Genomic DNA, 23050 nt, shown 5'->3' on the forward strand with positions numbered 1-23050 from the left:
TCCAACCAACAAAACACCCATCTGGACAAAAGAACGACGATCGGTCGGCCGATAATCGTTGCGTGTGTACTAGGCTTTAGTCAGGTTGGACGGGTCATTGGTGGATAGCCATTTTCAGGTCTCTCCATAAATAACTCCGGGCTCTGGCTGGGCCACTGTAGGACATTTACAGAGTTGTCGCTAAGCCACTTGTGTTGTCATGGCTGTGTGCTCGTTGTCATGTTGGAAGGTGAACCTTTAGACCAGTCTGAGGTCCCGAGCACTGTGGAACAGGTTTTCGTTGAGGATATCTCTGTACTTTGCTCCATCCAGTCTCCCAGTACCTGCTGCTGAAAAACACCCCTACAGCAAGATGCTGCCACCACAATGCTTAACTTTTGGGATGGTATTGGGTAGGTGATGAGTGGTGCCTGGTTTCTTCCAGACATAACATTTTATAATTGAGTCCAGACAGTTCAATCTTGGTTTCAACAAACCAGAGAATCTTGTTCCTCACAGTCTGACATTCGTTCAGCTGTTTTTTTTTTTTTTTTTTGCTTTCATTCGTTTTGCACTGAGGAGAGGCTTCCGTCTAGCCATTATGCCCAGATCAGTGGAGGGCTGTAGTGATGGTTGTCCTGGATTTTTGTCCCATTTCCACACAGGATGCCTGGAGCTCAGTCAAAGTGACCATCTGGTTCTTGGTCCCCTCTCTTACTAAGGCCCTTCTAGCCCGATTGCTCAGTTTGGCCATGCAACCATCTATTGGAAGAGTCCTGGTTGTACCAAACTTCTTCTATTTGAGAATTATGGAGGCCACTGTGCTCTTGGAACCAATTTTTTTTTTTTTTAGCCTTCCCCAGATCTGTGCTTTGCCACAATCCTGTATCTGATCTTGGCACACAGTTTTTTGACCTCATGGCTTTTGCTCTGATACAGTATGAATTGTCAGCTGTGAGGTCTTTTGAAGAGAGGTGTCAGCCTTTACAAATCATGTCCAATCCATTTAATTTACCACAGGTAGACTTCAATCAAGGTGTACAAACATCTCAGCAACGATCAAGAGTAATGGGAGGCACCTTCGCTAAATTTTAAGTGTTGTTACAAAGGGTCTGAATACTTCTACCAATATGATATTTAAGTTTTTCCTTTTCTCATACATTTGCAAACCTTTTCAAAATGATGTTTTCACTTTGTCATTATGGGGTACTAAGTGTAGATCAATGAGAAAAAAAATGATTTTAAACAACTGTAATAAAAAAAAAAGTGAAGGGGATCTAAATATTTTATGAATGCATTGTACCTCAATCAAAAATAATAAAACTCTGCATTATGGACACTAAATGGAGCTGAAGTTTTTAGGGGATAATCCTATTACAGAAAATACAGTGATCATTCATTGTGCAAAACCTTAAGACCTCTTTGTTATGCACTTCGTTATGCGTTGACAACCTCCTTCCCCTGTCCCCCACAACTTCCTGCCTGTATATTACTCAGTCACAGGTTTCCCAAGGTGTCTATAAGCTGCTGTGCTGATCCACATTGCCCCCGACCCCCCAGCAATACAGTGTCAGTCAGCTGCATCCAGGCTCCAACATCTATCCCAAACTGCAGCTAATAGCTCTGTGTGCGGTCCCATGCGATCTGCTAACCTGGTCATTCCTACAGCAAGAATTTGCAGTTTCTTGCCGCAGGAATCCGGCAGCCGCAACAAACCTGCCATGCAAAAGGGGCCTAGAAAAAGCTAGTGGATGAGCACGAAAGCCAGGGAACTTGCACCAGGACCAGTTTTTTTCTTATTTTATTTATTTCAGGTTCTTATATAGCGCTGTCAATTTACGCAGCGCTTTACATATACATTGCACATTCACATCCGTCCCTGCCCTCAAGGAGCTTACAATCTAAGGTCCCTAACTCACATTCATACATACATAGTAGGGCCAATTTTATACAGGATCCAATTAACTTACCAGCATGTCTTTGGAGTGTGGGAGGAAACCGGGGTACCCGGAGGAAACCCACGCAGGCACAGGGAGAACATGCAAACTCCAGGCAGGTAGTGTCGTGGTTGGTATTCGAACCAGCGACCCTCTTGCTGCTAGGTGAAAGTGCTAACCACTCCACCACTGTGCCGCCCTGACAAGTTTGGATACTGTAGGTTATTCTTGCAAAACAAGCATTGACTCAAAAATGATTTGTTACATATGTAAGCAGCCTTATAATTTAGCCTAAAATAGACATGTGAACAAAATCTCTTACTAAACATATATATACTGTAATTATAGTGGGACTATTCTACCAATAAAGCAGCTTGGATGTTCTGTATTTATTCTGACATTTTCCATGTGGTTCTTGCATCCAGATTTGTTGACGTGGTCTTGTGTTTTTCTGAAAATTGAAGGCTTGCTGAGTTATTCTTGGATTATTCCTACCATGTGTTATGAATCATGTCTTGTTATATGTTCCCAGCCCATAGGCATAGATGTATTCCAAATTCAAATTAACTGTTTAGACACATTTTACAATTTTGGGTAACAGATAAAGCAGGGTTTCTCAACCAGGGTTCCTCCAGGGGTTGCTAGGGGTTCCTCCAGGGGTTGCTAGGGGTTCCTCCAGGGGTTGCTAGGGGTTCCTTGAGCAATGAGCAGTTTCTGCCTCTCAGATAAGTTCACAATGACACCATTGATCTTTTTAGCTAATAAGGGGGGTAAATCTTCCCCGTGTCCACAAGTATAAGGAGCAGTCTTCCCAATGACCATCACACTAATGTATAATGAGTTGTAGATATAGTCATTTTTATCAGGGGTTCCCCAAGACCAGAAAGTTATTTCAAGGGTTCTTCAGTGTTGAAAAGGTTGAGTAAGGCTGAGATAAAGCATCATACATACTGTACTATCTACTGTGTAACAAATGATTTAGGCACTAGTCAAAGTATATATTGGCGTACAGCATATTTTCTTTGACCCAAACCTTATATTTATCTGTTGGCAATTTTCATACATGATAAAAACAATGGCTTTTATTATATATCCTGATATTTAGTATGTTTTTAAAAACACTGTGTTTTTAATCCTGTGCTAATAAAGCCTGTGGTGGGTGAGGGGGTAGGATGGAAGTTTTCCAAGCCGAGAAATATTGAAAGGAAGCAAGAATTTTGGACTTTATAGGCACTAATAATTAAAAAATATATTTTATTGATCACTAATTAAAAAATGGTTTAACCATAACAAGAAAAAAAGGGGGGGGGGGGGGGAACAGTAGTCGTATATGGTAGAAGCACAGTGCCTTAACCACTTCCATACAGAGCAGTTAGACACCCTTCCTGCCCAGACCAATTTTCAGCTTTCAGCACTCTCACACTTTGAATGACAATTGCTCAGTCATGCTACACTGTAACTAAACAAAATTTTTATCATTTTTTTCACACAAATAGAGCTTTCTTTTGGTGGTATTTGATCACAACTGGGGTTTTTTTTTTTTTCGTGATATATGCAAAAAAAGAGCAAGAATTTTGAAAAAAAAAACACTTTTTTTTTTAGCTTCAATTATAAAATTTTGCAAAAAATTAATTTTTCTTCATACATTTGGGCCAAAATGTATACTGCTACATGTCTCTGGTAAAATTAACCCAAATTAGTGTATATTATTTAGTCTGTGTGAAAGTTATTGAGTCTAGAAGCTATGGTACCAATTACTGAAAATTGATCACACCAGATGTACTGACTGCCTATCAACTTTCTTGAGGCCCTGAAATGTCAGGACAGCACAAATACCGCCCAAATGACCCCTTTTTGTAAAGTAGACAGTCCAAGGTATTTAGTAGGAGGCATGGTGGGTTTTTTGAAGTTGTAATTTTTTCCCACAATTCTTGGGAAAATGAAGAAAAAATATTTTTTTTCTTTTTTTTTCCCACAAAGTTGTCAATTTATAAGCTATTTCTAACACATAGCATGTACACAGCAAAAATTACACCCAAAAATACATTCTGCTACTCCTTCCGAGTATGGCGATACCACATGTGTGAGACTTTTACACAGCCTGGCCACAAAAAGACTCCACGTCCAAGAAGCACCTTCAGGCGTTCTAGGAGCATAAATACACATAAAACTTTCTTACTACCCATCACACTTTTCAAGGCCCTAGAGCACCAATACAATGGAAAAGTCCACAAAATGACCCCATTTTGGAAAGCAAACACTCCAACGTATATTCTATGAGGCATTATGGGTCGTTTGAAAATATCATTTTTTTTCCACAGGTTTTTGGAAAATGTGGGAAAAAAATGAAAACTTTTTTTTTTTTTTTTACACAAAGTTGTCAATTTATAGGATATTCCTAACACATAGCATGTACACAGCAAAAATGACACCCCAAAATACATTCTGCCACTCCTCCTGAGTATGGCAATACCACATGTGTGAGACTTTTTCACAGCCTAGCCATCTAGAGGGGCCCAACATCCAAGGCGCACCATCATGCATCCTAGCCACTTGCCTAGGCCTATTTTTGACATTTGGTGTTTACAAGCTAAAATCAGTTGTTTTGCTAGAAAACTGCTTAGAACCCCCAAACATTATATATTTTTTTAGCAGAGACCCTAGAGAATAAAATGGAGATTATTGCAATATTTTTTTATCACACCGTATTTGCGCAGCGGTCTTCCAAGCGCAATTTTTTTGGAAAAAATTCACTTTTTTTAATTAATAAATAAGAAACCAGTAAATTTAGCCCAATTTTTTTCCATAATGTGAAAGATAATGTTACGCCGAGTAAATAGATACCCAACATGTCATGTTTCAAAATTGCGCACGCTCACGGAATGGCGTCAACCTTTGGTACTTAAAAATCCCCATAGGCGACAATTTAAAAATTTCTACAGGTTGCCATCTTTGAGTTACAGAGGAGGTCTAGGGCTCAAATTATTCCCCTTGCTCTAACGATCGCGGCGATACCTCACATGTGTGGTTTGAACACCGTTTACATATGTGGGCGGGGTTTCTGTATGCGTTCGCTTCTGCGCGCGAGCTCACGGGGACAGGGCGCTTTAATTTTTTTTTTTTACTATTTATTTTATTTATTATTTTTTATTTTTACACCGTTAAAAAAAAAAAAAAAAAAAATTTATTATATAAAATGAAAAAAAGAAAAAGGACCTTTAACCTTTTACCACCGGAGGATTTTCCTGCTAAAAGACCAGGGTTTTTTTGCGATTTTTTTACTGCGTGACTTTAACGGACAATTGCGCGGTCGTGCGACGCTGTACCTAAACGAATTTCGCGTCCTTTTTTTCCCACAAACAGAGCTTTCTTTTGGTGGTATTTGATCACCTGTGCGATGTTTTGATCACGCGCTATAAACAAAAAAAGAGCGTAATTTTTGCAAAAACAACAATATTTTTCACTTTTTTTTATATGAAATTCCCCCAAAAAAAATGTAAAAATCAAAATTTTTTAAAATTTTCGGCCAATTTGTTTTATGCTACCTATGTTTGGTAAAAAAAATCGCAAAAAGCGTATTTTGATTGGTTTGCGCAAAAGTTATCGCGTTTACTAACAAAGGGAAAGATTTTTGTCATTTTTGGTGTTTTTTTTTTTTTAACGAGTAATGGCGGCGATCTGCGATTTTTTTTTTTTTTTTTGCGGTACTGCGACATTGCGGCGGACAGATCGGACCCTTGACTGACATTTTTGACACTTTTGGGGGTACCAGTGACATTACTGCAGTAATCAGTGCTATATATATGCACTGTTACTGCAAAAATGACACTGGCAGGGAAGGGGTTAACAGTATTGGACAGGGAGGGGTTAAGTGTGTCCTAGGGGCGTGATTCTAACTGTGCAGGGACAGGTCTACTAGTGTAAAAACAAAGATCAACAGTTCTACATAGTAGAACTGTCTGATCTTCACTTTTACACAGGGAGAACAGACAGGCGGCTTGTTTACATAAGCCGCTCTGTCTTTCTCCCGCTGTACCGGCGATCGTAGTGTGACCGGCGGACATCGGGTCCGCCAGTCACACTCCCGCACTCCTCCGTGAACGAGCCGAGGCGGGCGCGCGCCCGCCCGCTATTGGCTCTAGAAGGAGTGACAGGCGAGCGACGTAGACCTACGTCACTCTGCCTGGCCGGGGCCGACTGCCGCAGTAAATATACTGTGCGCAGTCGGCAACCGGTTAAACCGGTTGCTAGGCAACAACATTTTCCGTAGCTCCGGTCCTCCAAGACCATAGAGTCAAGTGAGGGCAAGCTTGCCCTCACTCGACATCCTGTCTGTGAGGATCTGGGACCAGATCGTTTTCCCCGCTGCCGGCGGGTCCGGTAAGCGGGGAAAAGGACCGGAACGTGGCGAGAGGGGGTGCGCCTCTTCCGCCATCCCGGAAGGGTGATCCCACGGCGAATCTGCCGCTGGGACCACCCTTATCGGAAAGCCAACCGTCCACCGTTTAAAAAAATACCAGGGTTATGGCAGCTATCTGCTGCCATAACACCAGTATTTAGGTTTAAATGGAGGACGTATATAAACCTTTTTGGACTTGGACATGGTGGCTGTATGAAGGGTGATAGGTACTCGGGTACTTTGTTGGGCAGGTGACAGGTACTCTGGTACTGATGAGCAAGTGGCAGGTACTCGAGTACTCCGATAGGCAGGTGACAGGTACTCGGATACTCTGATGGGCAGGTGACAGGCAGGTGATGAGTAGTACTGATACTGATAGGTGATACTGTACTGATGGGTACTGATGATCAGTACTGATACGTGATAGGTACTGATGAGTACTGATGGGTACTGATGAGCAGGCGGCAAGTACTCGGGTACTTCAGGCATCAGGTACTCTGATGAGCAGGTGGAAGGTACTCGGGTACTCTGATGGGTAGGTGACAGGTACTCAGGTACTCTGATGACGGGTACTCCGTTGACAGGTACTCAAAGTACCCGAGTACCTGTCATCAGAGTACCCGAGTACCTGTCATCAGAGTACCCGAGTACCTGTCATCAGAGTACCCGAGTACCTGTCACCAGCCCATCAGAGTACCCGAGTACCTGTCACCAGCCCATCAGAGTACCCGAGTACCTGTCATCTGAGTACCTGATGGGCTGGTGACAGGTACTCGGGTACTTTGATGGGCTAGTGACAGGTGCTCTTTATTGGGGGGGGGGGGCAATCAGTGTGTTTGGGGTGCACTGTACTTGGTAACTAGCTGTTACCACAATCTCTTCCTCACACAGGATCAGTGTGTGAGGAGGAGAACACGGTGACAGCTAGTTACCGTGTTCTCTGTTGACATTTGTGACCGGCTGTGATTGGACACAGCCGGTCACGTGGTAAAGAGCCAATTTCATTGGCTCTTTACCTAGATCGGGGATCGACTCTGTCCGAGGGACGAGCCTCGTCCCCGATCGCTGCTCTGCGCGCCCCCGGGGGCGCGCATTGCAGAGAGAACGAGCGGCTCGTGCTGGAGCCGCTCATGTGATCGGCTGTGATTGACACAGCCGATCACGTGGTAAACAGCCAATTTCTATTGGCTGTTTACCTTGATCAGGGATGGGCTATGTCCGAGGGACGAGCCTCACCCCCGATCGCTGCGCGCCCCCGGGGGCGCGCAGTAGAGGGGAGATCCGGGCGACGTCATATGACGGTGGCCCAGATCCTCACAACCACTTTGCCGACGTCATTTTACATGACGCGGTATGGAAGTGGTTAATGGACATATATGAAAAGATCACACATATGGTACATGATATAACTACATTCCATATTGCAAAAGTAAATGGTACATCACATCTGGCAGGTTTCATAGACGATGACAGAAAGTTTGTTCAATCGTCCCTGAGTTCCATTGTACAGTAGCTGGTAGGTAGACGTTGCATGTAGCCAGGTTGCCCTACATGTTTCGCTTGCGTAGCAAGCTTCGTCTGGAGCTACTGGTGTGTGAGTTTCTGGATATGAGCCAAGTAATGTTAGAAAGCAATATAGGTAAGATTAACCTTGAAAGGTATAGCAAATAATGAGGGGGTCTTCTCTTACAGGAGTGTGCTTCCAGGGGTCATGAGCAATTATAGCTATAGGTAGCCAAGTATCTCCATATAGCCTGAAGGCTCACTGGACTTGTAGTATCTGCCAAAAATCAGACAGTATAGAGGCAAAAAAAAGACCGAACGATCCATCAAAGTAGAGCGTTTGTTATAAGGCCAATGTACGTAATATTGTGCCAGGGGTAGATGTTAAGGCAGAAAACACTCCAGCACAGAGAAGATGAAACCCCCCGGATGGGGAATACCGCCATTAATAGTAATAACAAAGCCATCAGCAAATGGAACATACCGCACTGACTGTAAATAATGTCCCTTGAACAGACTTTTTTAAAACCTTTTTTGGCTACATTTAGGCTTTAATTATGGCTGCTTACTGAGAAATCAAATAGCAAAATCATTTATTTAATCAAAAAACTATAACTGTGTTTCTACTTTCAGGTTTTCATTAGTATTTGTTGTATAAAAAAGTAAGTACAGTCCCAATTCCAAAAATGTTAAGAGGCTGTGTAAAATCTACATAAAATCAGAGTGCAATGATTTTCAAATTCCATAAACCCATATTTTTTTTTTCGCAATAGAAAACAGAAAACATATCATATAATTAAAATGAGAAAAGTGTTTAATTTTAAGAAAAAATAAGATAATTTTTAAATTGATGGCAGCAACATGTCTCAAAAAAGTTGGGACAGGGCCATGTTTACTATAGTGTAGCATCCCCTCTTCTTTTAGGCTCCGTTCACATCTAGGCGTTTTGGGGCGTTTTTGGGGCGTTTTTCTGCTCTAGGATCAGCTCTTAAAACGCCCAACAAGACAAATCCTATTCATTTCAATGGCCCCTGTTCACATCTGAGCGTTTTGACGCTGTTTACAAAACGCCCAACGCTCAAAAAAGTACATGAGCTTCTTTTTGGGCAGATTACAGGCGTTTTCCATTGATCTCCATTCAATCTAAAAACGCCTGCACAAAAATCGCGGTAAAAATCGCGGTAAAATCGCGGTAAAAAACGCCGCAAAAATCGCGGTAAAATCGCGGTAAAAAACGCGCGAAAAACGCTACGCTCAGGTGTGAATGTAGCCTTAACATCAGTCTGTAAATGTTTGGAAACCGAGGAGACCAGTTGCTGGAGTTTTCTGAGAGGAATGTCCCATTCTTAGCTGATATAGGATTCTAACTGCTAAACAGTTCTGGGTTGTCTTTGCCGTATTTTTCATTTCAAGATGCGCCTAATATTTTCAACTGGTGAAAGGTCTGGAATGCAGGCAGGCCAGTTAGGCACCCAGACTCTTCTACTACAAAGAAATGCTGTTGTCATAGATGCAGTATGCGGTTAGCATTGTTTTGAAATAATGCAAGACCTTTCCTGAAAATTACGTCATCTGGATATATCTAGAACCTGAATATAATTCTAAAGCTTAATTTTTTTTTTTTTTTTGCCATGTAGTAAGGGTGTGCCCGCACTGCATAGGTTAACTGCTCGCCTTTATCTAGGTGTTTGGAGAGCTGAGATCTACTCACCTAATCCCCTAATCCCCCAATCCTCCCAGCGCAAGACCAGCCCCTGCAGCTCCCAGCTCCTAGCCCCCTCGCAGTCTTGTGCTGTGGACTATTCCTGACGTCATCATGCCCATAGGCCAGCTCTGAACATGAATACGTTAGGAACAGTCCACAGCTGGAAGTGGGGAGTACTGTTTTTCAAAGGATTGGGTGAGTATGGGCTCTGTGTTCACCCTCAGACAAATTGAGCAGTTACCAATGTAGTACAAGCACAGCCCCACTGAATGGGGAAAAAAATGCCCAGAGTTGGACTTTAAGCATTGATGGTGCCTTTCCAAATGTGCAAGCTGCCTATTCCATATGCACTTTTGCACCGCTATACCATGCATGCTTTTGAACTTAGTGCTGATAACAGGTCCCTCTCCCCTTTTTAGTCTTTGGATGATATTATGTACTGTAGATGATCATATAATTAAAGTCTTTGCAATTTTACGTTGAGAAACCCTATTCCTAAATTGTTCCACCATTATTGGATGCAGCGTTTCACAGATTGGTAAACCTCTGCCCATCTTTACTTCTGAGACACTCTGGGGTAGATTTACTAAAACTGGTGAACACAGAATTTGGTGCTGATGTGCATAGTAACCAGGCAGCTTCTAGGTTTTATTATCAAAGATCAATAAAACAAGCTGAAGTTAGAAGCTGATTGGTTACTGTGCTAAGCTGCACCAAATTCTGTGTGCACCAGTTTTATTTTTTGTGCTAGAAACAAGAACGACCGACAATTTTGAAGAAAAACCAAACAATATTTTTTCATTTCTGCTCTAAAACACATATCTAATAAAAAAAAAAAAAAATTTTTTAAAAATCTAATTTTTTTTCATCAATTTAGGCCAATATGTATTCGGCTACATACTATATATTTTTTTTTTTTTTTTGTTAAAAAAATCCCAATAAGCATGTATCGTATGGTTTTCACAAAAGTTATAGTGTCTACAAACTATATGATATATTTTTTTTTTTTATACTGGTGATGATGAGCAACTTATAGCAGGACTGCGATATTGCTATGGACAAATTGGACACCTAACTGACCCTTTTTTCGGGACCAGTAACATTATTACAGTGATCAGGGCTAAAAATATGCACGGTCACTGTACTAATGACAATGGCTGGAAAGGGGTTAACATTGGGGTGATCAAAGGGTTAACTGTGTGCCTGGCTAATGTTTCAACGTATTGGGGGAGGCGCTTTTACTAATGGAAGACATGGTTCGGTGTTTCTGCTTTACAGAAACAGGATCCATGTGTTCTGTACTGACAGAATGACATTCCGCCTTGTTTACTCAGGCAGACTGGCATTCTGTCAGTGAACGGAATGACCATTGGGTCTTGGGTCCGCGGGACCCGCTGATTAGCTCCTGCTGTGTAAAATCACAGCGGGCGTAAGCCGCAGGTGGCGTAGACCCACGCTCAAAACCCGTAATCGCGTGTGTGTATGTATGTGTGTGTATGTATGTATGTGTGTGTATGTGTATGTATGTGTGTGTATATATATATATATATATATATGTGTGTGTATGTATGTATGTGTGATTTTGCACAGCGCAGCCGCCCTGTAGCAGTAAATCTGCTATGGGGTGGTCGGCAAGGGAATTAAACATTTGATATATTTTTTATTTTCTATTGTGAATAAAATACGGGTTTATGCGATTTGCAAATCATTGTATTCTGTTTTTATGTTGATTTTTACACAGCGCCCCAACTTTTTGGGAATTAGGTTTGTATGTTGCAATTAATTCCTCCTGAGAGTAGCAACTAACTACCCTGTATCAATATTTCTATCTATAGGCAGCAGTAATCACAAATGTTAGGAGTTCCTGTAACTGGTGCTATCGTCTTAAACAGCCCAGGATAATTTATGCCTATACATGAGTGCCAGTTCACACTAGCACGATGCGGGAACCAGCGCAATTCCAGTGCCAGTTTCCGCATCGCATGGAACCATCAGGCAGTTCACACTGCCCTATGCCAACTGCTGAGGGTGTCAATAGAAAGTTATTGACACCCCTAGATTGGTTCACATATCGCAGTTCGAACTGTCAAACTGTGCAGGAATCGGATCACACCCATGTGATCCGATTCCAGTATAGACCAAAAAAAGGGTCCTGCACCATTTTGGTGCGAATGCTATACCTATTCAGCCATACAATATGTATGGCTGAATTTGCATCGCACAGACATGGCATGTGATCGGCACTGCAATACTGTGCGAATCACATGCAATGTCTGGAATCGTGCTAGTGTGAACCACCACTGGAGCTGTTCTGATGGGGTCTTATATTTCTTTTATCTCTGTGCTTATTTATTGCCTTTTAAATCAGGGGTGTCAAACTCAATTTAATCGCAGGCCACATCAGCATTATGGTTGTCCTCAAAGGGACGTTTGTATCTGTAAGAATAGATGCCCAGAGCACCCCACCCCCTTGCATCAGATGTCAAGAGCCCCCCTCCATTAGAAGTTAAGAGTCCCAAACCCTACATCACAGTGCACCCCCCTTACCTTGTTCTGAGGCTAGGAAGAAGCTGAGGTCAATCTGGGAAACAGTGCAGGGTCTGGAGGAGGATCAGAGGAGGGCTGGAGTCAGCTGCTGAATACTGAAACTAGGGAAGGAGGAGACAAGGGGTTGCTGCGGCTGCACAGAGAGGTGTAGGATCTGTAGAAGGAGCGCTGCCGTCCTTTCTGCTGCCGACTGCTGAGATGAGAGGGGGGCGAGAGAGACGAACCTCTCCATAACTGCACAGCTGCAGGAAAGGTGCGAGGGCCACATGAAATGGCCAGGCAGGCCGGATTCGGCCAGGTAGGCCTTGTGTTTGTATGACACATGTGCTTTAAACTATAAGCACTGCAGATTGGGACGTGCAAGCTATACGGATTATTTTTCTCATCATTTTCATAATATCCCATATGCCTTCATGCATTCTTGTTTTAAGAGTTGCCTAGTAAAAGTATGCTTGTGTGGCTGAACGACGTCATTGCATACATTTTACATATCTAAATTTTTGCAAAGCACTCGCTGTTCCCAACACATTTGTTTGGTAAGTATATTTGCATGTCATGTATATTTCCACTTGTTGGAAAGATATGCAGCGGGTTACACTCTGACCATGCAATGCAAATATATACATGCAAAAATCGTAATGAGAAAAATAGCCTAGAACAAATGACTCATGGTGAAATGCACTGATGTGCTTGTGTGTTGGACATTAAAGTGGGGCATTTCAGTAACTTTGCAAGTCTACACCATTATATTCCTGACATGATAATAAACAGCAACAGAATCATTGTAATAAAAGCCGTTCTGTTCTTAATAGCAATCCTTGAGGTTCCATCAGTGACTTTGCCTAGGCTTAGATCATGTCATCAATCTGCTGCAGGCAGGAGGAAGCATTTCCTCACTGTCCTTTCCCTTTGTGTTTAGACCTATATAGTTATAGCTTTGTAGAAAGTCTCACAAGCTGAAAGGCTGTAGCAGGGGGCTGATCTGTGTCAGAAATTAGTCAACACGGCCAAGAATTACACACACCAGTACTTACTAAGTGTGTTCAATGGCCACTAAGCTATAGGTGGTCTAATCAGGCACAGGGAAGTAGGTCTCCTTTAAACCATGTACACTGGATTCACTCAGAAGACTCGAACCACTCTCAAAAAACAAAACTCCAGGCTCAAAGAACTGACCAATTGGGTAGAAATTGCGTGATGACGTCATCGTCGTAAGCCTCACCCTAATGAAGCGGGTATCAAATTTCTTCAGTTCCTGCTGACCATTGGCCAAGAGGGTTAATCTTTTGGCCCGAGCCTTTGTTTTAGCATAAGACCGTAAGGGCTCATCATGATATATTGTGTCTTCTGAGATTCATTACTGGACTTTTGCTGAATAGACTATTCTTTTCTGGAGAAGAAAACCCAAATTTAGCAAATGTCCGCCAATGAATCTGTTATATTCTCCGTGTTGTGAGAGACACAGGACTCTGGTCTGGAACAACGGTTGTTTATTCAGGACTCTCTGTACAGCATTACAGGACAGCTCTGCATATCAATACATCTCTACATGTGTCTCCAAGATGGCCACTCTGCCCCTTGACCCTTGTCATCACTCCTGGGTGGAGCCAGCCTTAAAGTGACAGTACATGTGAAACCCTTCAGGTATAACACCTTCCATCCATCCCTAAAAAAAAAAAAACAACAAAAAAAAAAAAAAACCACAACAAAACGAGAACAGGCATAAAACAGTAACTAATAATTGTCCAATACAGTCCTCAAACTCAGGAGATTTACACGGCTTCTTCCGCGTCCGGATGTGAGAACAACTTCCAGGGACGCTACGGGGAGAACATGGCAGCGGATCACTTTCGGTGGGCCCGTCGAAAGTCTCGTAACCGCTCTTGCATTTGAAACCGGTCAGGAGGGCGACAGTGTCGCTGAGGACGGACACCCAGGGCCTCGGGGCCGGAGGAAGCAGGGCTAGCCGGAATGGACACCGGCGGGGCCAAGAGGGGATCCCCTAGCTCAGAGGGTGAACAGACCTCTGGACCAGGGCTGGAGGGCTCTGTTGGAGCTGAGTTCAAAAGTTCATAGTCTCCCCAAGCATCAGTCTCAATGCCTCCTGATCCGGTAGGAGCAGATCCTTGAGACACTGGAGGTTCAGCCGATGTCAGGGATTCGGGCAGCTGAGAACGAGGACGCAATTGGTCCGCATGCCTTCTGCAAATGGAACCATCTTCCAGGCAGACCCGATACATTTTGGGTCCCAGTCTCTGCGACTATAGCAGGAAGCCAACGAGTGTTGGAAGCGCCATAAGATCGAGCCCATACCTTTTTTGCTGGGCTGTAAACCGGGGAATCTCGTCGTGTTCGACCCTCTTGTCTTGGGACTGCCGTACATGTTCCTGGACCGTTTGAGGGCGGAGCATATCCAAAACAGTCCATGGCTGCCGACCCAAAAGAAGTTCAGCTGGAGTTTTCCAAGTAGTTGCATGTGGTGTGGTTCTGTAAGCAGAAAGGAAGGAGTCCAGCTGCTGGGGTGACAGGGACTGTTGTTTACTTGTAGCCACAGTAGCTTTGAAATAGCGTTTGAAGGTCTGTACAAACCTTTCTGCTTGACCATTTGTAGCCGGGTGGTAAGGTGCGGTCAACTTGTGTTTGTTGTGGGCAGTCAGGAAACTCTGAAACTCCTGGCTTGTGAATTGTGCACCGTTGTCTGTGACAATTTCTCTGGGGTATCCAAACGTAGCAGCGAGATGTAACAGTATGGAAATCGTCGCCTTAGTCGTTGGCTGGGTAACAGGAATGACCTCAGGCCACTTTGAATGGGCATCAATAATGATCAAAAAGGTGTGTCCTCTGATCGGGCCTGCAAAGTCCAAGTGTAGGCGAAACCAGGGGACCGTGGGCCAAGTCCAGGGCTGGACGCACCCTCGAGGAGGGCCTCTTGCAGTTTGTGCACATCCAGCACATGCATTCACATATGTCGTGATATCGGAGTCGAGGTTCGGCCACCACACATAGCCTCGGTCCTTTTTGTTTCATACGTGTGCCCCCGGGATGACCAGTATGTAGCAAGTCCAGAATGTGTCTCCGGAGGGTCTGTGGAACGATCACTCGGTCTCCCCATAAAACACAGTTGCCAGCCACAGTTAATTCCAGACGCCTACGGAAGTAAGGTTCATAATCCTGTGTGACAGTTGCAGGCCAACCGTACCGTACCCAGGAGAGTATTGTCTGAAGGAAGGTATCCTTGGCTGTATGGGCTGCTACTTCCCCGGAAGACAGAAAGGACAGGCTGGTGTAACGACAACTCTTGACAGGTGGAGAAGTCTGTTAATGTCCTTGTCAGCCGGGACATGGCGTCCACATTAGCATTGGCATCATGGCTGCGATACTGGATTTTGTAGCTATATGCTCCCAAGAATAGGGCATAGCGTTGAAGACGGGCCGCAGTCGTCTGGGAGATGCCTTTGTCAGAGCTAAAGATCTGAAGGAGTGGTTTATGATCAGTCAGTATGGTGAATTCCCTACCATACAGGTAAAGATGAAACTTCTTAATTGCCCATATGAGCGCCAGAGCCTCTTTGTCAATGTGAGAGTAATTGCTTTCTGCTTTTGTCAAGGACCTGGAGGCGAATGCCACAGGTTTCTCTGACCCATCTGGTAAAACGTAAAATAGTACAGCCCCTAGACCATAGGGTGAGGCATCACAAGCCAAGGTGAGAGGAGTTTGGAGGTCATAGTGCACGAGCATGCGTGACGCCAACCGCTTTCGCTTAGAAACTTCAAAAGCACGTTGGCATGCAGCCGACCAGTTCCATCTGGAGTGTTTCTCCAAAAGCTTGTTCAACGGAAACAAAGTGTGTGCTAGATCCGGCAGAAATTTGTGGTAATAGTTCAGCAAGCCCAGGTATGATCGCAGCTGTTGGACGTTGGTTGGGGCTGGAGCTTTTACTAAAGCATCAACTTTGGCTTCCGTGGTGTGTATACCCTCTGCATCCACAAGGTGGCCACAAAACTCCAATTTAGGTACCATGAATTGGCATTTCGCTAAGTTCACTTTTAGACCCTGCTCTTGGAGTCTGGCCAACACAAGCTCCACGTTACGCTTGTGTTCCTGGTCCGTCAGGCCCGTGATGAGCATGTCATCTAACAGGCACTGTGTGAAAGGAATGTCTGCCAAAATCTCATCCATTTTGCGTTGCCAAATGGCTGGGGCGGAGGCTACACCAAACACCATCCGATTGTATTCATACAGTCCCTTGTGAGTGTTGATGGTTAGAAACTTACGGGACGAAGGGTGGACCTCAAACTGTAAATAAGCTTGCCTGAGATCAAGCTTGGTGAACTTTTGACCTGCTGCAAGAGAGGCAAAAATGTCATCTACTCTGGGTAGGGGATACTGGTCTATCTCCAGTTGAGAATTTAGTGCCATGCGGAAATCGCCACAAATGCGTAAGTCCCCATTCGCTTTCTTTACTGGTACAACTGGTGATGCCCACTCGCTGTGCTCTACCTTTGAGATGACACCTTGTTCCTCCAGCCGGCTTAGTTCAGCTTCCACACCTGCTCGGAGTGCGAAAGGTACCGTCCGAGCTTTGAAGAACCTAGGCTGGGCATTGGGTTTCAGCCTGAGTCTCACACAGTCATGCTTTATTTTTCCCAAATGGTGATCAAAGACTTGCGGGAATCGCTGTTTCAGGGATTCCACCCATCCCTCGTTATCTCTTGATGTGATGGTCACAGTGTTGCAGGGGTTAATGGCGATGTCTGGCATGCCAAAGTGAGCAATCCAGTCTCTCCCAAAGAGAGGGGGTCCCCCATGTTCTAGGATATACAATGGCATTCTCTTTGTCTGACCCTTGTAGGCTACCTGTACTTTCACGTAACCCAGTGGGTGGAGTATCTGCTTTGAGTATGTCTGCAGTTTAATTGGTGTTGGACGGACAGTTGTTCGGATCAGAAGTTTTCTCCATTGTTTCTGGGTGATAACTGAAACTGCTGCTCCTGTGTCTACATCCATCTTGAGTTTCTTTCCTTCCACGGTTACCTCTACAGTCATTGCTGAGGGTGCTGAATGCATATGATGTATGTCCAATCTGTGGAGCACTTCCTCATCCTCTGATTCAGATGACGATGTATATCTTCCCACCATGTATGCCTTTGTCCTGGTGTTCAGAGGTTGTTTATTTCGCACCTTCTTACTACGGTAGACTCGTTTCAGATGGCCTGCCTTTCCACAATTATGACAGAGCTGATCCTTAAACCGGCAGACTTTGTGATCATGGTCTGTATTCCCACAACGGTAGCAAGCTGACTCCCGGTTTGGTGAGGGTCTATATTTACCGTTAGCTGCAGTTTGCTTGACTGCTGTTCTGAAACTTCCTCTTTAACCTGGGGGTTCAATCTGCTCTGGGGGTTCAATGCCTCTGTATCTTTCACAGCCATTTCCATCACTGAAGCTATCTCAATTGCCTTTGTAAGGGTAAGGTCTTTCTCTGTTAACAGTCTCTTTTGGCTAGACTCACTATTCAGTCCCATGACAAACTTATCCCTCAGTGCAGTTGGTAAATACTCCCCAAAAGAACAGGTTGAGGCTAGTCTGCGAAGGGCGAGCACATAAGCCTTAATATCTTCACCCGGCTGCTGCTGCCGCTGATAGAACCTGAATCTTTCTGCAATCTCTAGTGGTTTAGGCTGGAAGTGATTTCCTAACAGTGTCAGGAGCTCTGCCAAAGTCTTAGTTGCTGGTTTTTCAGGGAAAAGGAGATCCCTAAGAGTGTCATATGTCCTAGCACCAACCACTGTCAGAAATACTGCTACTTGCCTGCCGTCTGGGATGGCATTTGCACAGAAATATTGTTCTAATCTTTCAATCCAGGAGCTCCACGATGTCTGTTCTCCATAAAATTCACTTAATGTCCCGATCAATGACATTTTCCTGCTGGGCTCTGTGGGTGTATTCAGCTGACAATCCAGAGTTTTTTTTTCCTTTCCTTTCTCACACGCATAGTAACCTTGTAAATCCCATCCTCGTCGCCACTGTTATATTCTCCGTGTTGTGAGAGACACAGGACTCTGGTCTGGAACAACGGTTGTTTATTCAGGACTCTCTGTACAGCATTACAGGACAGCTCTGCATATCAATACATCTGTACATGTGTCTCCAAGATGGCCACTCTGCCCCTTGACCCTTGTCATCACTCCTGGGTGGAGCCAGCCTTAAAGTGACAGTACATGTGAAACCCTTCAGGTATAACAGAATCGTAGAAGACACAATATATCATGATGAGCCCTTACTGACTTATGGTAAAACAAAGGCTCGGGCCGAAAGATTAAACCTCTTGGCTAATGGTCAGCAGGAACTAAAGAAATTTGAAAACTGCCTCATTAGGGTGAGGCTTACGATGATGACGTCATCCTGCAATTCCTACCCGAGCCCAGAGGGAATCCCGCAGGAACGCCGCACACTTCAGATGTTCACTTACATGGTTTTACGATGACATGCATAATTGGATCTTGTAAATGCAATCTTTAATCTTCTCAATAAAGCATTATTTGGATACTGCACTATGGTAGCACTTTTTGACTTTTTTGTTTTTTGAGAGTGGATCAAGTCTTCTACACTGGAGTAAATCCAGTGTACATGGTTTGAGGGAGACCTACTTCTCTGTGCTTGATTTAGACCACCTATAACTTAGTGGTCACTGAATTCTGGTAAGCAGATTTTGATACTCACTTTGGGGGTGAAGTAGGAACATCTTGGTCTCCCTTTATCTACATTATTCGTCACCCTTTCCATCGGTGGAGGTGTTTCTTCATATGAATTAATGATCTAAGACTCTGCTGTCGATTTTTTCCATGTATATTGTTCTTCCACTTACTGTATATTGACTTCTACTGTATGTATTTGTATGTATATTTTATGAATGTATTGATTTTTATGTTAATTGTGTTTATTTTTTTACTTTAGCGCTGCACTATATTTTTTGTATATTCATTTGGAGTGTGTATCTTTACTCTGAGTGCTGGAAGCTCCTTTTATTCTAGTGCAGTGTTTTCTCTGTTTTTGAGTTAAAAAGTGTTACTAAAGGTATTTTTTATTTATTTTTTATTAAAATCTGCATGTTATACTTGCCTGCTCTGTGACAGTTCATGCTCACTTCCGAGCTGTGTGTGCCTATAGAGCCACGCTCCATAGGCACACACAGAACAGCTTGGCCCAGACCCACTTCCTCTTCACAGTATTTGATTGACAGTAGCAGTAACCAATGGCTTCTGCAGCTGTCAGAGTCCCTGTGTAAAAAGGAAGAGGTGGGAGAAGAGATGTATCCGTATTTAGGGAGGTGGGGGTGGATAGAAAAGTTTAATATGTTTTTTTTTTTTGTTTTTTTTTTACGTTAATGCAGGGAATACATAAAGGTAAAAAAGTTTTGTCTTTAGAACCACTTTAAGTAGCTAGATCTTTTTTACAGACTGGTTAGTTCACGTGTATACTTCCAATGTGTATTTAGCCGTTTGCCTGCAGTCCATTTTTAACTGACACGTATTGTGGATTCCCTAAAGCTGTTTCCTAAAATTAGCTTGCCCTGTAGGTGGGGTGTTATTCTTAGCTAAGGATGAATGCGGAAGCAGATATATTACTCTGAGCAGATCTTCTCATTTATCATAAATTGGAACGCTCCAATAAAGATAAATGCATCCACGAATGTGAATACAGTAATTACAATACACGCCTCCTTTCTAAGGCCACCAATGTAAGTAAAACATTCTGGGGAATTGGATACGCTTTAGAATTCCGCTGTGTCTTCATTCATTTTTAAGTTGAATTTTAAGAATACGTTTAAATGTGCTCTTATGCATTCGATTAAATCAGATTAGCAGGGAGAGACTGAATTCTAGAACCCGATTACTGAGTTTCCCCTGCCCGGTAGCAGGTTTTGGCAGCCAGAGACTGCTTGAGGACGTGCCAGATCTTGGCTTGGCTAATAGCCAGCTTACTTTTCTGACTGAGTTACAGTATTTTTAGAGGAAAAGGTCAGTCTTCTGCAGTCATTGTTTTGTGGAGCAAATCTTGTACAGTTGTAGATTTCTGTTTAATTGTTAAGGCCAACTACTCTAACCGGGTTTAAGAACACTTTCTGTCTGATTCAGGTGAAAAGAAGGTAAACTTGTTCTATTGTTTTTACATCATTTATTTTTTTCTTCTAGCAACACCACAAGCCACAAAACACTCCCAAAATGTCTGAAATCCTTCATGAATTGTTACTTGCGTCTGAGAAAGCTGCGTGTATTGCTCGTGCCTGCCGTGAAGAGGAAACCCTTTTTCAGCTATTGATTGAAGAAAAAAAAGAGGATGAGAAGAATAAAAAGTTTCTCACAGATTTTAAAACTCTAGCTGATGTATTGGTCCAGGAAGTCATAAAATATGATCTTGGAAAAAAGGTAAGGGACAGTCCATTATATGCTTGTCTAGGAATTAATAACAAATTTTCTTATTCCCAGATCCTGGCCTCTCTAGACTTGTGGTGCTCTCTCCAAAGTACTCCCAGCATGTGCCTTCTACTCAACAGTAGCTCCAGGTATCTGAGGTATCACCACTAATCTGTATAGGACTTTGCATACCTTCCTGGTTTCTCTTAGGCCCCATTCACACCTGAGTGATTTTCTGCTGGAAGCTCTAAAAAGCTCAACGAGACAAATCCCATTCATTTTAATAGTCCCTGTTTACATCTGAGCGTCTGTCACCTGTAGCAAAACACTTGTTTCTCAAAAAAGTACATGAGCTTATTTTTGGCAGATTAGGCCCTGTAGACTTCAATGGAAATAACTAAAAAAGTGCCACATGAGCGTTTTATGAGCGTTTTTTCTGAAACCGCATATATCCACCCCTTAACCTTCTCCCTCTCTCCTCCCCCAAACTCTTTCAATTGGCTGAACAAAAACACCTGAAGCTGTAAAATGCTTCTAATATACGTCTAAAAACGCTCAAAAACACCTGAAAATTGATCTGCTTAGGTGTGAATGCAGCCTTAGTGCTGTACAGTAGCTACGCACCATTTCTTGAAAAATACTGTTATACCTGTAGTGGGAGTAAGGGGAAAACAAGCAGAAAGAGTCCTGTAGTTTTTAACATCTTCCCGCCCAGCCTATAGCTGAATTACGGCCGGGAGGGCTCCATTGTCCTGACTGGATGTCATATGATGTCCTTCAGAACAAGCCACTGCGCGCGCCCCTGGGGGCGTGCCGCGCGGGGATTGGTGGTGCGATGTGTCGCCCAGACACACCACATCTCCGATCATGGTAAAGAGCCTACGACATAGACTCTTTAACACGTGATCAGCTGTGTTCAATCACATCAATAAGAAGTGCCGGTTATCGGCATGCCTCTACTCGTGCTGACAGGGCCTGAGTATAGGACAGCCGATCGGCGGCTCTACTGACGGGGGGGGGGGGGGGCTGCGCTGTTAATCATTGCATTGATTATCAGTGCAGCCCCATTAGCGATGCCGGCCAGTGTCCCCCAGTTATGCCCCATCAATGCCAATCATTGATGCTTTTCATTGCCCCCCACTGCTGCTTATCTGTGCCCATAAAGGCTGCCCATCAGTGCCAGTGTTATGTAACGGTAACAGCCAAATGATCAGACCAGTGGTAATGTGCAATTTCTACTTTACTTAACAATGAAAACCAATGTAGATTACACAGGAGATCATGTGGACAGGGGTTTGCAGTACAAAACAGCAATATGAGGAAGGGGGCAACAGTCATAAAACATATGAAAACAAGTATATTGCAATTCTACTAATGGCCACTAGATGACAGCAGAGTGCTCTGAGTTCAGTTTACTGATAGGATAGAGAGCTGAAGATTTCTCACATGTTCAAAGATGATGATCATTCATTCAGCAGACTGAAAGCTAAGGGGATTTCCTGCTGGCACAGACTTCACACTGGCACTGCTGATGCTGACTTCGGTCAGGAGGCTCTGGGGGCCGTAGATAAGCCGTAGATAAGCCGCAGATAAGTCCACTGCTTGGACAGCTTCTCCACATGGACTGTAACAGAGTCCTCTCCAGTGACTGGGGCTTGGATAGATGCTGCATGCTCTTTTGCTCACTGCTGGTGGCCCACACACCAGACTGATCAGATGAGGACCCAGCACCTGGGGACAGCTCACTTGCCCAGTCACTGCTGTCCCATCAGGCAGGATCTCTCTGAGCACAGGAAGCTAGGCGGAGCTGGCATTTATACTCCCTGGGCATGTCCAGGAACTCAGGGGATGCTGGGAGCCCAGAGGATTGTAGGGAATTGAGTTAAAGGGACTTGCATCTGGATAAAGGGGCACACCACTACACCGCCTATCAGTGCCCATCAGTGCTGCATATTAGTGCCTCCTCATCGGTGCTACCTCATCAGTGCCCATCAGCGCAGCTTACCAGTGCAGCCTCATTAGCGCACATCCGTAAAGGAGAAAAATTACAAATTTACTAAATTTTTAACAGAAACAAAGAAAACTTTTTTTTTTATTTTGTTTAGCAAAAAATAAACTCCTTAAATACCACCAAAATACCACCAAAAGAGAGCTCTATCTGTCCATCAGTAAATCAAGACAAAATATAACATTTTTAGGGGTACTGGTTAGACACAAGTAACATTTTGTAGAAGCTCCTTTTAAGATAGCAAATATTCACTTTTTGGATTCATGTTCACGTTAATGTCTCGTTTACACTTGTGGTTTTTGGGCAGTAAAAACGTGGTTGAACCACGCTCCAACTGCTTCTCCTTAAGCTGAAAACACAGCGGACAGGAGTATACATATGCCGCAGCGCATCAAAAATGACCCCCCTCTCATGCTTGGCGGGCAATTCACCTGAATAGGGCCACGCTGCAAACACCCCACAGCCATATGCAATTCATAAAGAAAGGAGAACAGGAGAAGTGTAATATTTGATTGAACATGAATGTGAAAGCCAATTGACAACTCACATGATGT

At 43.7% G+C, this 23050-nt stretch overlaps 1 protein-coding gene across 2 annotated transcripts in view; it reads left to right on the top strand.

Annotated features, from left to right (window-relative positions):
* The window catches only part of INPP1 (inositol polyphosphate-1-phosphatase), a 55245-nt gene that overhangs the window by 13629 nt on the left and 18566 nt on the right, over nucleotides 1-23050 (top strand). For both annotated transcript variants that reach the window (XM_082260053.1, XM_082260052.1), the window contains one exon: nucleotides 20267-20500. In XM_082260053.1, coding sequence (XP_082116179.1) covers nucleotides 20297-20500 — 204 coding nt within the window. In that variant the 5' untranslated portion in view covers nucleotides 20267-20296. The remainder of the gene's footprint in view (nucleotides 1-20266; nucleotides 20501-23050) is intronic.

Source organism: Pelophylax lessonae (genome assembly GCF_965119305.1).
Source record: "Pelophylax lessonae genome assembly, chromosome: 6".
NCBI lineage: Eukaryota > Metazoa > Chordata > Amphibia > Anura > Ranidae > Pelophylax > Pelophylax lessonae.